Source organism: Drosophila teissieri, chromosome 4 (assembly GCF_016746235.2).
Source record: "Drosophila teissieri strain GT53w chromosome 4, Prin_Dtei_1.1, whole genome shotgun sequence".
In the NCBI taxonomy this organism is placed as follows: domain Eukaryota; kingdom Metazoa; phylum Arthropoda; class Insecta; order Diptera; family Drosophilidae; genus Drosophila; species Drosophila teissieri.
In genome coordinates, this window is record NC_053033.1 from 215,037 (window position 1) to 228,935 (window position 13,899).

At 35.2% G+C, this 13,899-nt stretch overlaps 1 protein-coding gene across 1 annotated transcript; it reads right to left on the reverse strand.

Moving 5' to 3' along the window:
- Positions 1–988: 988 nt before the first annotated feature.
- On the reverse strand, positions 989–13,434 carry LOC122622896 (ankyrin-3). Its single transcript, XM_043801553.1, has 12 exons — positions 13,300–13,434; positions 13,028–13,145; positions 10,119–10,226; positions 8,752–9,865; positions 8,280–8,383; positions 7,274–8,215; positions 6,127–6,451; positions 3,511–3,604; positions 3,228–3,452; positions 1,487–3,171; positions 1,303–1,403; positions 989–1,244 (listed from the first exon to the last, which is right to left on the reverse strand). The coding sequence occupies exons 2-10, from the start codon at positions 13,127–13,129 to the stop codon at positions 1,512–1,514; spliced, it is 4,674 nt and encodes a 1,557-aa protein (XP_043657488.1). The 5' UTR covers positions 13,130–13,145; positions 13,300–13,434; the 3' UTR covers positions 989–1,244; positions 1,303–1,403; positions 1,487–1,511.
- Between the last annotated feature and the right edge of the window lie 465 nt (positions 13,435–13,899).

Sequence of the window (13,899 nt, forward strand, 5' to 3'; positions counted from 1 at the left end):
ATGGTTAATCATTTGTCGTTCCTTAATCATTGTAATGAGAAATTTTATAAGCCGCCGTGGATCGGCGGCCGCAACTAGAACAATTTATCGGAATCATCCGTGAAAGCCAAAGGTTCGATGAAAGGGCCACCATCCTGAGAATCAGAGGTTGGGAAGCTTTCTTATCGAAGCCAAGTTATGGTGGAGCAAAAGGATCCGCTGACAACGTCGTGAAGGAAGTATTCATAACAGCCGCAAAAACTTGCGCTAACTTTTCATGCAAATTATATTTTTTATAAAATTCCTTCCTTCTATTAAACATTCATTTGTAAATCAAAATCTTATTTGATTTATAAATAACTATTTTATAAAGGCATCTCAGAGGAACATTTGTCAATAAAATAAATAATTATTGTTCAAATAGCAATTGATTTAAGGTGAGCACTACCTTTCGACACTTAAAAAAATTAATTTATTTATTGTTTTAATCACGAACCACGACAAAAAACACTCGAGTAAGAAATGGTTTAGTTTGTTGACTTTAGACTAAAAATGTGGCCAGAATCGGTTACAAGATGCTGGCCGCTGACACAGCGATATGACTTACAAGACCCTTGTAAAACTTGTTGAAATACCATTTTTACTTGAGAGAACAAATTTTAATTATTACAAACGCCATCGAATTATTATACAAATACCTTCGCTAACCCCCAACACTACCGCGGACCAATCTTAACCTACCGAGGGACCTTTAAACTTTGTAAAATCCACCCACGGCAGCCAGCTGTTTTAATTGGGAACAACGAAAACTTTTAGTTAAAGTGCAGAATACAATACACAAAATTTAGTTCTGTTTAAGAAAAGTTCGATAAAATTTATTAATTTGACTACCCCTAAAACGATCTTAAAACAGTTTCCAGAAAACTGGGGCAAAACTATTTTATGCCACAACTCGAACATCCTCCTCTTTGCTTTATGTGCATCACTAAATGAAATTTAAAACTTTAAATGATTTAACAATTTATTTAATAGGTATTAGTTTTTAATTCTAGATTTTAACACGATTAATATAGTTTTATTAAAAATTGCAAAGTGAATATAAATTCTAATACACTGGACCAACATTTTTGATAGTCAAACAAAAATAATATAATGGTATATTTAAAAACAAAGTAAAAGGTTGTTTTTAGTGTAGATTAATTGAATTATAGACTATTTCGAATAATGATTACCGCTGAATTATTTGTCAGGTATATCCATTTTCCCTGAAATAAAATAATATTCATTTTAATAAGATTTAATGTTGTCAAACCCTCTTATTACCTGGTTTTGAAATTTGTTTCTCCTCGTTGTCAAGTGTTTAGGTTTGCATTAGTATTTTTCAATTTAGGTTAAGATTAATTGGTTTTTACTCCTTTTGACACCTGCGTTGTAGTATATTATATATTTTAAACATTTTTTGCCTTTACTTCTTTATTATCGCCTGTGCATTTAATAATAAACTTACCGTCTTCCTTTCGAAAAGGATCTGGCTAAGGACCTGTTGGCTGTTTAAATTGCTGTTCATAATCGGCTTTTTTTTTTTCAGTCCTGGCAGTCGGCAAACGCTGTTCCGATTTTTCAGTGCCAAACTGTGCATTATTAATGCTTTTCTCCACTATATCTGCGCGGCCAATTTTGTAAAGCCCATCAGCTAGTACATTTCCCGTGAAAATGCCACCATGTTCTAGCCATAGCTGTAACATTACCATGCTCTGCTTTACGCTGTCGTTTAATGAAGAATTAGTTTTAACAAGCTCGATATTGGACTCGGAAACACCCAATACATTGGCTAGTAGAGGCCAGTCACTTCCTAATTGGCTACATATATCTCCTAATGTTACATCAGCCCCATGAATCAGATCTATGTCACTCGACATTATACCAGATTTAGCAATATCAATTTCTTTAATATTTTGTTCCTTTACACCAAATCTAATATCTTCATTTGGATTTAATTTTCCATGCACATTTATACAATCGTGTAAACTATACAGCTTATCCCTTTTAATATGCTTTGATATAGTTTTAAAATCCACTGATACATTCAGACTACAAAGCGACTTTAGTGGCATTTCATCCGGCCCTACCATTGGGTCGGTCATAAAGCAGATGCGACCTTGTGGAAATTCTTGATCTTTTATGTGAGCACTAAATGAAAGCCGGTTTTCGCAAAAAGCTTGAAACTTGGTATACAGCTGGTCGCCGGTTTTTAAAATGGGGACAATGTTACCAGCAAATTCAAGATATATAGTTTGATCCTGCAAAACTTCGATATCCCTGCTTTTTGCAACTTCTGTAAAATATTCTTGTTGCTCAAGGGTCTTATCCTCTTTATCATCCGTCATGCAAAATACTGAAAATTTTGCTTCCGTATTAGAAGTTCGTTTTGCAAATATTACAAACTTGACAAGAAAAGGAACTTTGGCCAAATGACTATAAAGTTCTGTGGCCATTCGTCCTGCGTCTACGATATTACGGCAATCCATTAACCAAAAACGGGCAGAAACAGTGGTGGTAAATGTTATACTGTCTTTAACAAATGACAGCGGTGTTGACCCAGTAACATCCTCCCAAGTTGCTCGAGTTTGGCCACCGGTAATGGAACACAAAAGTCGAAGAGTAGGCGAACTTGAAATTCCATTTCCATAACATGCATTAACCATACTATTGGAACAGGCTTTTGGAGCAGGAATGCTTAACGTAATAGCTTTGTGAAATTTTCGTCGGCGTGGCTCCACAGTGACTACGGGTGAGACAGCAACCCCTTGACCAAGCAGCTTAGAACATTCCGCCAAGTCTACTGGCTGTGCCTGAAGACCGACTCGAATTTTTTTAGTTAACGCATTAGGCGGAAATATAGCTTTGACCTGGGGCACTGCTGTAGAGAAAACGGTTCCACCATCAGGTCCAATAACGTGCACCTCCTGACGAATTCGCGAAACAACGGCAAAAAAGTGTGGAACATTTTGAGTAACAATCCGAACGATGCGATCCGAATGAAATTCTTCCGTTTGATGTAAATCTTCACCTATTATGTTTTTATATAAGTTATGCTCACGCCAACTTTCTCCATTGTCGGACCGCAGTATAATTATTTCTCGCTCGTTTTTTCTTATGGTGCCATAGTGTGGAACTTCTAAAGTTATTGGACTTCAAGGCAAATTAATAAATTAATAAGTTTGGTAAAATATCTCTTTAATTTTTACCTCAAAAACACTCCGTCAACAGGTGACATTTCCAAAATGCGACTTACAAGTGCTTCACCCTCCATTAAAGGCGGAGGGTTGACTACCCTTTGCGGCTTAACATAACGACAAGTAATTCGGGTGGGTTCAGCGCAGGCCTTTGGAGGAACGATAATGCGCACACCACTATGCCGATATCCGCGCATGGATCCACCACGTGCATCTACCAAGAACGATACCAGAAACCTAATCAAGGGAATACATTTTATGTGTTTATCCCTAAAACTGCCATGTTTAAGCTTACCCTAAATGAACTTGGGATCGGACAATATCGACGTTATCGGGTTTGTGTCCCATTTCAGATGATTTAATGCATCTAGCGTCATTGGGTAGTATTTCTTGAATGAATAAAATATAAGTTTTCAATTATATATCAAAATTATATTGATATGTAAAACAAGAATTAACTCTGTTGATATCTTACACAATATTAAAGAAATGACATTAAAGAAAGAAGTGACCTCTTTTGATAACTTACATTGACAATTACATTATTATAAACCATTTTTATAGAGGAAAGAACTTTACTTAACCGCTCTAGAGAAGCTGCTAAAACTGTTTTGTTCAAATTTTATAACAATTGAATTTCTCTATCCGAGTGCTGCGATCTCGGGATCTATAAAACCGATTAGATTAAACACGCCAATTTTAATGACTTATATTCTTAGAAAATGTGTTCCAAATCGTTGATACGCCCACTCTAGCGGTCATAAGCCTCTTATAAATATTTTATTTATTTTTTTTATCATTTTATTATTTAGCGATTTACAAAAAAAAAAATTGGCTCCACCACCAAAAGCCGGGAAACTGCTACCCAACAGTCTTAAAAATGGCACTAGAACGTTCTATCTAGTTATCTATACCTTCTTCTTTCGACTATAATGTTCCTTATTTCCTTAAGCTATCATTCTTGAAATTAATTTTTCAAGAATTATTTTCGCAATTACTTTTTTACTGCATTAAATAGCATTATTTACAAGCAACACTTTTGGCCCTCATTTAAATTAATTAATAAATTCTTTTATCTATATATATATCTATATATATAAAAATTGAGAACAAGTTTGGTGAATGATTATAACTCCAGAACGCATGAGCCGATTTCAACGGTTTTGCTTTCGTTGGAAAGGTCTCAGGCTCCGTTAGGACAAGAGCAAAAAAAAGTCAAAAGAAAAGCGGGAAAACCGTTTTTTACTTGCAGCGCCATTTCTAAAACATAGGATGTCATTCTTCTCTGCTCATTTCGTTTTATTTAATTCATGAGACAAACTTTATTTGGTTCATAAATAAATTGTAACAGCAGGCATTTGTTTTTGAGGTGGTAAGTTGAACTGTGTTAATTATGTGTATCGTGCATTTGAGGTTAAACTCACCACTTCCACCTTCTTCGACTTCCTTATCCTTAGTCAAGAAGACTAAAGCATCAACAATCACGCAGGTTTTCAGAAGAAGGAGGAGGAGGAAGACGAAGAAGGAAGAAGAAAAAGGTAAAGGAAGAAGAGGATGAGAAGAAAAAAAAGGATGAAGAAGAAGAAGGAAGACGAAGAAGGAGAAGGAAGAAGAAGGAGGAGGATTAAGAAGATGGAGGAGGAAGAAGAATATGGGGGAGGAAGAAGAAGAAGAAGGATTAGGAAAATGGAGGAGGAAGAAGAAGGAGATGGATTAGGAAGATGGAGGAAGAAGGAGGAAGAAGAAGAAGAAGGAGCATGAAGAAGTCAGAAGAAGGAGGAGGAAGAAGAAGGAAGAGGATCTACGTCGCAATCAAAAAATGTTTGGTGGTGCACTAATATTATATTTTTGTCAGGAGATTTCCGACAAACATTGCCCGTCATGCCACGTGCATCGTTAGCGGATCAGGTCAATGCGTGCTTGAAGTATTATTTCCTGTGGCGATATGTCCAAAAATTGACATTGAACATAAACATGCGTGTTCAATTGCACAATGATCAATGTGCAGAACGGTTTTCGAAGCAATTATTAGAAATCGGAAGTGGCAAAGTTCCAAATACAAATGGTTTGATCACTTTGCCAAACAATTTTTGTACAACTCTACAATCTAAAGGCGAATTAATAGAAAGCGTTTTTCCAAGTATAATTCAAAATCACAGAAATCACGATTGGTTGACAGAACGAGCAATATTGTCACCAAAAAATGTACATGTCAATGAAATCAATTTTCACATTCAAGAAAAATTGCCAGGCGCACTGACATAATATAAATTTTTTGATAGCGCAATGAAAGAAGATGATGCGGTGAATTATCCAGTTGAATTTTTAAATTCCCTAGAACCGCCTGGTATGCCACCGCATTTTTTGAACTTAAAAATCGGCTCATCAATTATTTCACTACGGAATTTAAATGCACCAAAATTGTGCAATGGCACAAGATTGGTTGTAAAAAAATTGACTGGAAAAGCGAAAGGAGAAATGGTGCTCATACCGCGTATTCCGTTGATACCAACAGACATGCCGTTTGAATTTAAGCGACTGCAATTCCCAGTGCGTCTATCATTTGCCATGTCCATCAATAAGGCACAAGGACAACCGCTTCAAGTATGCGGGTTGAATTTGGAAGAGCCGTGTTTTTCTCATGGGCAGCTATACGTAGCCTGTTCAAGAGTTGCCATTCCAAACTCTTTATTTGTATTCGCTCCAAATGGACAAACGAAAAATATAGTTTATCCAAATGTTTTGGATTGAAAATAAACATTTTCAAATAAAATAAATGAATTTCATATAACAAACTCTAGGAATTTTGCATTGAATTTTAAGATAAGATAAGATTAAGATAATTTTTGGCTCTTTTTTGGCGCTTGCCTTTAATACTACCTTTTTACCATGTTAAATAAGGATAATTTACCTTTCTCAATTAGTACTGGAACATTAGTTAGATCGTGGTCAGTGTTTGTAGTATCGAAGTTTTTGTGATCCTGGTTGTAATTGGCTTTTAAATCATCAGTTGCCATATATTTGTAATGATTATGGTCCAAAAGATCATCACCAGTTTCGTCATCGGAATCGGAAAGTAAAGTTTCGTGCATAACCTCTGGAGCCATTACCTTGAATTTCTCTTCAATTGCACCAATATTTGAATTAATAACGGATGTTGAAGTGACAATTTTAAGGGATTCCATTACAGTTACGTATCCCAGGTTACTTGCAATGTTTAAAGCAGTGTTCCCGTCCTAAATTAAGGAATTTTAATGAATTAATAATGAAATAACGTAATAAAATGATACATAATATATATAACATACATATATATGGATATGACATATTATTAAGTACCTCACTAGTTATCTTTTAATTGAATTTGGGAGAATCATACAATAATAAACATACATAATATTTGATACTAATTGGATGAATAGTGTACAGTAAATAAAGAATTACTATAAAGGTGAGACTAAATAGATTTTTTTTCCACGGCTTTCTCCATGACTATTTAATTTTTCAAAGTCATGGTATAGTTTCTATATCCTTTTTATATTCGAATTAACCCAGCGCGCTTTAAGTTCCGTACACATAGTGGTCGCCTTCTTGTGCGATTTTTCATAATATTTCATGATATCTATGTCTTAAAATGGTTAGTTACAAAATACATACGGCAGCACAATATCATCGCACGTTTTGGTTGCAAAAAACAAAGTAAACACCAGAAACGACGAGCAGATCAAAGCACTTTTATTATTTTGCTCTGGCTCACCTTTGGCTCACTTTAGAGTAAGAGCGGTAGCAACAGCAAACCGAAATACTAAGGGAGTAGCGTAGCTTTTCAAACCCTGGCTGTAACTAGCACCGATACATGCTTGGCCGGCAATCACCATAAATATATATATTAATTACTATTACCTGGAAAAGGCTTGGATATGTTTCTAATAATATAACAAACATAACCAAAATATAACAAACATTTAATATATAACATTTTGCAACATAATAATTTTATATGACATTCTTAAGAAAGCGGTAAATTAGCAGCTTGATAATAAAATATTAAGACTTACTTTTGTTAAAGCATTTGGATTCGCTTTATGGCGTAATAGAAGATTAATAATCATAATGTAGCCTTGCTGAGCGGCTTGATGAAGCGGGGTATACCCTATATTGGTAGACATATCGATGTCAGCGTCGTTTTCAATAAAAAACTTGACAAGATCGAGGTGGCCATAATGGGCAGCAATATGAAGGGGAGAATAACCATTTTTAGTGCGCTCTGAAATCTTAGCACCGTGCTCCAGCAAAATCTGGCATACATCAACATGGCCCTCCTGTGCAGCCAAATGTAATGGTGTCAAGCCATTTTTTGCGGCGGCGCTGGTAGCTCCATACTCTAGAAGTAGCTGGACCATATCAACGTTTCCAACTTGGGCCGCCAAATGTAACGCAGAGAAGCCACTCTTGCTAATGACATTAACGTCTGCACCGAGTTGTAGCAACTGCGTCGCAATTTCCAGATAATTTTTTTTGCAAGCTATGTGAATGGCACTTTGACCATTTCGGGCACATAAATTCGGCGATGCACCGCTTTTTAAAAGGATTTCTACTACTGGCTGATAATTGTAGTGAGTGGCCACGTGTAATGAGGTCACATCATTTTTCCCCTGAAAATCAATAGAAGCCCCATTTTGTAGTAATATTTGTACCACTTTCTGCTTTCCGTATTTGCTAGCTAAATGTAGTGGAGTAAACCCCTTTTTGGTAACAGCATTTAGTTCCGCACCATTTTCCAATAACACTTGGACTATATTCTCTTGCCCTTCTTTTGCAGCAATATGCAACGCCGAATAGTTGTCTTTAGATTGAGCATTAATCTCTGCTCCATGCTGCAGTAATAACATAATTATATTAATATTTCCTAATCGCGCAGCTACATGAAGTGGTGTTTGGCCTTCACGGGCAATAGCATCTACTTTTGCGCTGCGAAGTAAAATTCGAATTATATCCGCCTAAAATAAATAAATATATTTATAAAGAAAATGTAACAAAAAATTAGTTCGCCTAGGGCAATACCTGATTGGAACGAGCGGCCAAGTGAAGTGGTGTTTCTCCGCGTATTGTTGGTATATCCGCACTAGCTTCATGTTGTAGTAAATATATGACAATATTTACACAACCTAAAAAATTTTAAAACAAATATAAATACCATTTATTTTAATTATAGCTTTTCTTGTTTATATTTTAAATAAAAAAATTTAATTGTAAGCTAATTTAACTTATTTCTTCCAGTGGAATACGCGTATGCGTATTCGGAACACACGAATGCCAATTGCCACTTTCCTCATCAAGTATACCTAGAAGGAAATGCTTCATTGTATATGGAACCTGATGAAATGCATAATTGTATATGGAACCTGATGAACAACAAATTGTTGCCTAACTATATAAACCTATGCTTTTAAAGCAATTTAATTAGGGTAAGATATCAATATAATAAGGATCCCCTGTAGGAAAACTTAAATTTTTTTTAATTATTTGTACCTACCCATAAAACTAGCTACATGTAAAGGAGTCAAGCCAGATTCCGTGGTTGCGCCAATGCTAGCTCCGTGTTTAATGAGTAGTTCAACTATCTTTATACGATTTTTCTTGCAGGCAATATGAAGAGGGGTGAATCCGTTAAGTGCACGAGCATTTGAATTTGCCTTGTGATCAAGTAAAAGCTTAGCAACTTTAACATGACCACAGTGAGCAGCGACATGAAGAGCTGTTAAGTAATCCACAGTAACTTCGTCTACTGGAGCCTTGTTATCCAATAATAAACGTGCTGCTTCATCGTGCTCTCCCTGTGCAGCCATGTGAAGCGCAGACAGACCATTTTTCGTTTTTGTCAGTATCGGGGCGTTTCGATCCAACAAATGCCTAATAACCTCTACATGACCAGAGCGAGCCGCACAGTGAAGTGGTGTTAGACCATCACGAGTCGCCGCATCTACTTTTGCTCCTCGAGCAAGTAGTAAAGTACAAACTGGTAACTTTCCCCATTTACATGCCACATGTAAGGGAGAGATGTTATGTTTGGCCACATAGTTAACATCTGCTTCGTTGTTCAAAAGAAAAGTGGCAATGTCCACGTTTCCATAATGAGCTGCTATGTGCAATGGGGTGAATCCTGATTTGGAAACGATGTCAGCATTGGGATCGTGTTGAAGTAACAACTTAGCTGCATTAACATCATTTTTTTTTGCAGCAATATGAAGAGCTGGTAAGCGAACTTTACCACGTACATCATTTTCAAGCAAGACAGCTACAATTTTGTCGTGTCCCTGCTGCATTGCTACCGCAAGTGGGGTGAAACCATCTTCTGTAGATAATGACGGATTTGCTCCATTTGCCAATAGGATCCGACAACAACTATCGTGGTTTTCTTGTGCTGCCATATAAAGCGGAGTAAAACCATTAAGAGACTGCACGTTCACACTCGCATTATATAATATTAGCTGACTGATGACCTCTTGCTGCCCCGCCAAAGACGCAATGTGCAAGGCTGTGTTACCCTTTTTTGTGGCATTATCGATCTTTATGCCCCTTTTTAGCAACTCGCAGCATATATCCACATATCCGTCCTTTGCAGCTAGGTGAAGTGCATTAAGACCGTTCTAAAATAAAAATAAAATGCAATAGTAATTAATGAGTGTATTAACTTAATGTGTTATGTGCACAGAAAAATAAAATAAACTTGGATTTGTTGCATATTATGTGTTACGCCGCAAAAATCTGTAGCTCTGGCACAAAGGATGCCGAAAGGAAAATTAATTTTCATGTCGGGTGACGAGAATAAAAGTAACTCTTTTTTAAATCCCATTTAGGTATACACCAATATGTTTTTGTTATTTTTGATTACATACTTACTGCATTGCAATTGTTTATATCCGATATTTCACCACTGTCCAAAAAATGAACCACCTTTTTAATGTCTCCGCTGCGAGCAGCACGTAAGAACGAAATGGTCGCTTCATTCTGCAAATATAATTCGGAGTTAATAAAAGCAAAAAAATACTAAAATGATTCCCATTTTTCAAACACCAAATCACACTAGACTAAAAGCATAGAGGGACACCGCTATAGTTGAGTTCCCCAAAACTCGTTTCTCAGCCCAGGGGAGTGCGAAATAGAAATATAAACTTACTTATAAAGTTACAAGTTCAACTGATCAATAATATATGTATATACTTTATATAGGGGCGTAAACTTTCGTTACCTGTTTAATTATTTTCAACAAATCTAGTATGCTTCCTTACTCCTAAATATTTGTATACTTATTACTCGCCTAGTAAAGGGATATACTAGATTCCTTGAAAGTTTTGTAACAGGCAGAAGGAAGCGTTCCTGACAATATAAAGTGTATATATTCTTGATCAGGATTACTAGTCATGTCCGTCTGTCCGTATGACCTCGAATCCAGAAACTATAAAAGCTAGGAAAAATAAGATTTAGCAAGTAGATTCCAGACATAGACGCACGCCCACTTAAACACCAACGAACCGCCTAAAACGGTCACGGTCACACCTTTAAAAAATGATTTGATATTCTTTAATTTTGTATTAAACTTGTAAATTTCTATCAACATAAAAAAAAAATTTGAATTTGTTGTTGAATTTGAAATGCAACCTGACTTAGAAATAACTTTATTTTTCTTACTAATATTTTGATTGGGGTCTAATACTTTGTTGCATAGCCTTTGTTGCTTATCAGTGTCTTACATCTGCGCGGCATGGAGTACAACAAGTCCTGGCAACGTTTGGGGGGAATCTGAGCCCATGCATTCTGCGCAACTTGCCGAAGCTGAGCTTTATAAGTCGGGAAGTTCTTCCACACATAATGTTTAATGTCACCCCACAGGTTTTCGATAGGCTTAAAATCGGGAGATTGTGCTGGACAAGGCATTTACGTCTAGTTTATTTTGGGAGAAACAATTCTTAACTGCTTGGCTCGTGTGTTTAGGATCATTATCCTGTTGGAAAGTTCATTTTAAGGACATATTCAATTCATTATAAGACAGCAAAACATTCGTAAGTATATTTAAATATACGTACGTTTTGGTTCATAGAACCATCAATCATATGTTGGGGACTCATACCATTGTAGGAAAAACTAGCCCATACCAGGATATTAGATCCACCATGCTTAACAGTCATCAGTAATTGATTTGGGTGGTACTCCGTTTTTAGGCCGACTAACACTGTCAGGAACCTGTTCCACCGAATAGCATTATTTTCGAATCATCAGTCCAGAGGATATTACGCCATTTGGAGAATGGCACGTTTAATTGGGTTTTGGCGAAGTCCACTCTTGCCATAATATGCCTTTGACTAAGTGGGGGCACCTGACATTTAAATTTTCATTCAGTAGACATCGTCAAATAGTAACATCGCTGATTTCCAACTCAAAGGATAAACAGAAAAAAAGTAAAGACTGAAACGAACTTTGCGTCAATCCTCTGTATCTGTGGTGTCTTTCTGGGAGCAGTGCTGTTTATTTCCATTGAAATATAATTTTTTTTTTAATTTATTGCCCGTTCAAATATACTAATCAACTTCAACAAAATCACTTTTTCTAAAATGTTGACCATTCCGGGACTTTTCGTTGCACAAAACCTACTGATATTTTAATTAACAGCGTAAAAAATGTGAATATGCTCAAAAATGTAAAGATAATAAGGTTAACCTGAAAAACTAACGGGACTTTCTTTTTTTCTATCTATACAATCCATTTTACAAAAATATGTATGTGAAAAAAGTCGCTCACGAAAAAGGATATGGAAAAATACCTTTATATATTTCATGCACTGCTATTTCAATGTACACAGCTGTACGTCCCTTGACTTTGCATGCTTAATGCTTAATAGTTCCAATTCAAGTAGTAATACTGATCCTTTTTTTTCTGCTATAACGTGTATAACTATTTCTTCGATTTGGGACTCACTCACATATGTACATGTGCAATTATATATACACATGAATACATACATATATGCCTATAAAAGCACCTGTTGAGTTTTATACCCATTACTCGTAGATTAAATGGGGTATACTAAAGCGTTCAAAAGTATGTAACAGGTGGAAGTAACGGGTTTCGACTATAAAAAGAACATATATATTTTTGATCGCCACTAATACCCGAGTTGATCTGGCCATGTCCGTCTGTCCGATTTGCCAACAAACCTTTTGACATCACCCTTTCTAAGGCCCAGAAACTTTTAAAAACATTATTATCATTTTATTATTTTTGTCTTTCCCAAGTTCTACCGATAGTCCTGAAAATTACGGGTATTAGAAAGTCCTGGAACTCGGCTCTCTTGTTTTTCGTATTTTTGATTATTTGTATTCATAACATTTTTCCTTATTTCATTTATGTAGATACATATATATACATTTTATACAAACTATATATGTATACAAACTTTATATTGTTTATAATTAAATTTAATTAAAACGTGAAAAAATATTAATATGCACTTTTTATGCCATCATAAATCATATATGTTATATATTGCTGTATATACATACATACTGTATATACATACATACTGTATATACATACATACTGTATATACATACGTACTGTATATACATACATATACATACATGCAGATGTAGGCATCTGCCAATCATTTTGAAAAACGAGCACTAATTAATTAATAAACTGGAAACGCCCATATACGTATGTACATACATTTATATACATACGTATGACGTAGCTTTTACATCATTAATATATTTTTAACAATATATAATAATAGCAAACTGCATATAGATTACCTGTTTTACATTTCCATTAATATTTAAAGCCATTCCATTAATAGCACAGATTTCACTTCTTGTTTGCATTTTTTTCTCAACTCGTATATCACCAAGCGTCATAATTTATAACCAATGCCTGAATATTATAAAACAAAACATATTTATCACAGAAATAGAAAAGTTTACATCCTATACAGGTACCATCACACACTTTAAACAATATAATTGCATATTTATATTTTTATTATAACACGTATTTTATTTTCACTTCATCAATGTATTTTAATCACCTGTATTTTAAAAGGTAGTATAATAGGAATCCAGAAATGGTGTTAGCTTAGTTAATAGAAATAAATATTAATAAGAGGTTGAGCAATTATTATTAAGTGGTATATACAATAGTGTATGCATTTACATAAATTGCCCAAACGACGTATTACCAAAAATAGTTCGATAAATATATACTATTTTATATCGTGTTTCTACCATATCCAAATTCCTTTTACGCAATTAGTGCTGTCCGTCTGGTTACTTTTGCGGTAAAGTCTCAGCTTATTAAAATAATTTTAAAAATCGATTAGTCAGACATAAGTATTTCTTGTTCTTATTCTTATTAAAGGTGTCTAATGAACATTGGTGTCTAATGAACATTATTGGTGTCTAATGAACATTGGTGGTTTTCTGGTTTTTTCGCAACTTCATCTTCCACAAAACATAATGGCCAAACTAGCTTAATGCTAAGTGGCAAACAAAAACATTACAGTACATTTAAATCTCTTTGTCATAAGGCTTGGACGTTGTCATGACAGAACATGCTGGTTAAGATGCAGCTGGACTATTGAAGCTGGCCTTGGGTCAGTTGTGGCTTTATTTCATCTTTCACTTATGTT

Bases quoted from the DNA above. Each gene is read 5' to 3' on its own strand.
- LOC122622896 (XM_043801553.1), bottom strand. From the start codon at position 13,129: ATGACGCTTGGTGATATACGAGTTGAGAAAAAAATGCAAACAAGAAGT. The intron at 10,227-13,027 runs GTAATCTATATG...TTATATTTGCAG, and splicing joins TTAATGGAAATGTAAAACAG to AATGAAGCGACCATTTCGTT. The intron at 9,866-10,118 runs GTAAGTATGTAA...TTTTTATTTTAG, and splicing joins ATATAAACAATTGCAATGCA to AACGGTCTTAATGCACTTCA.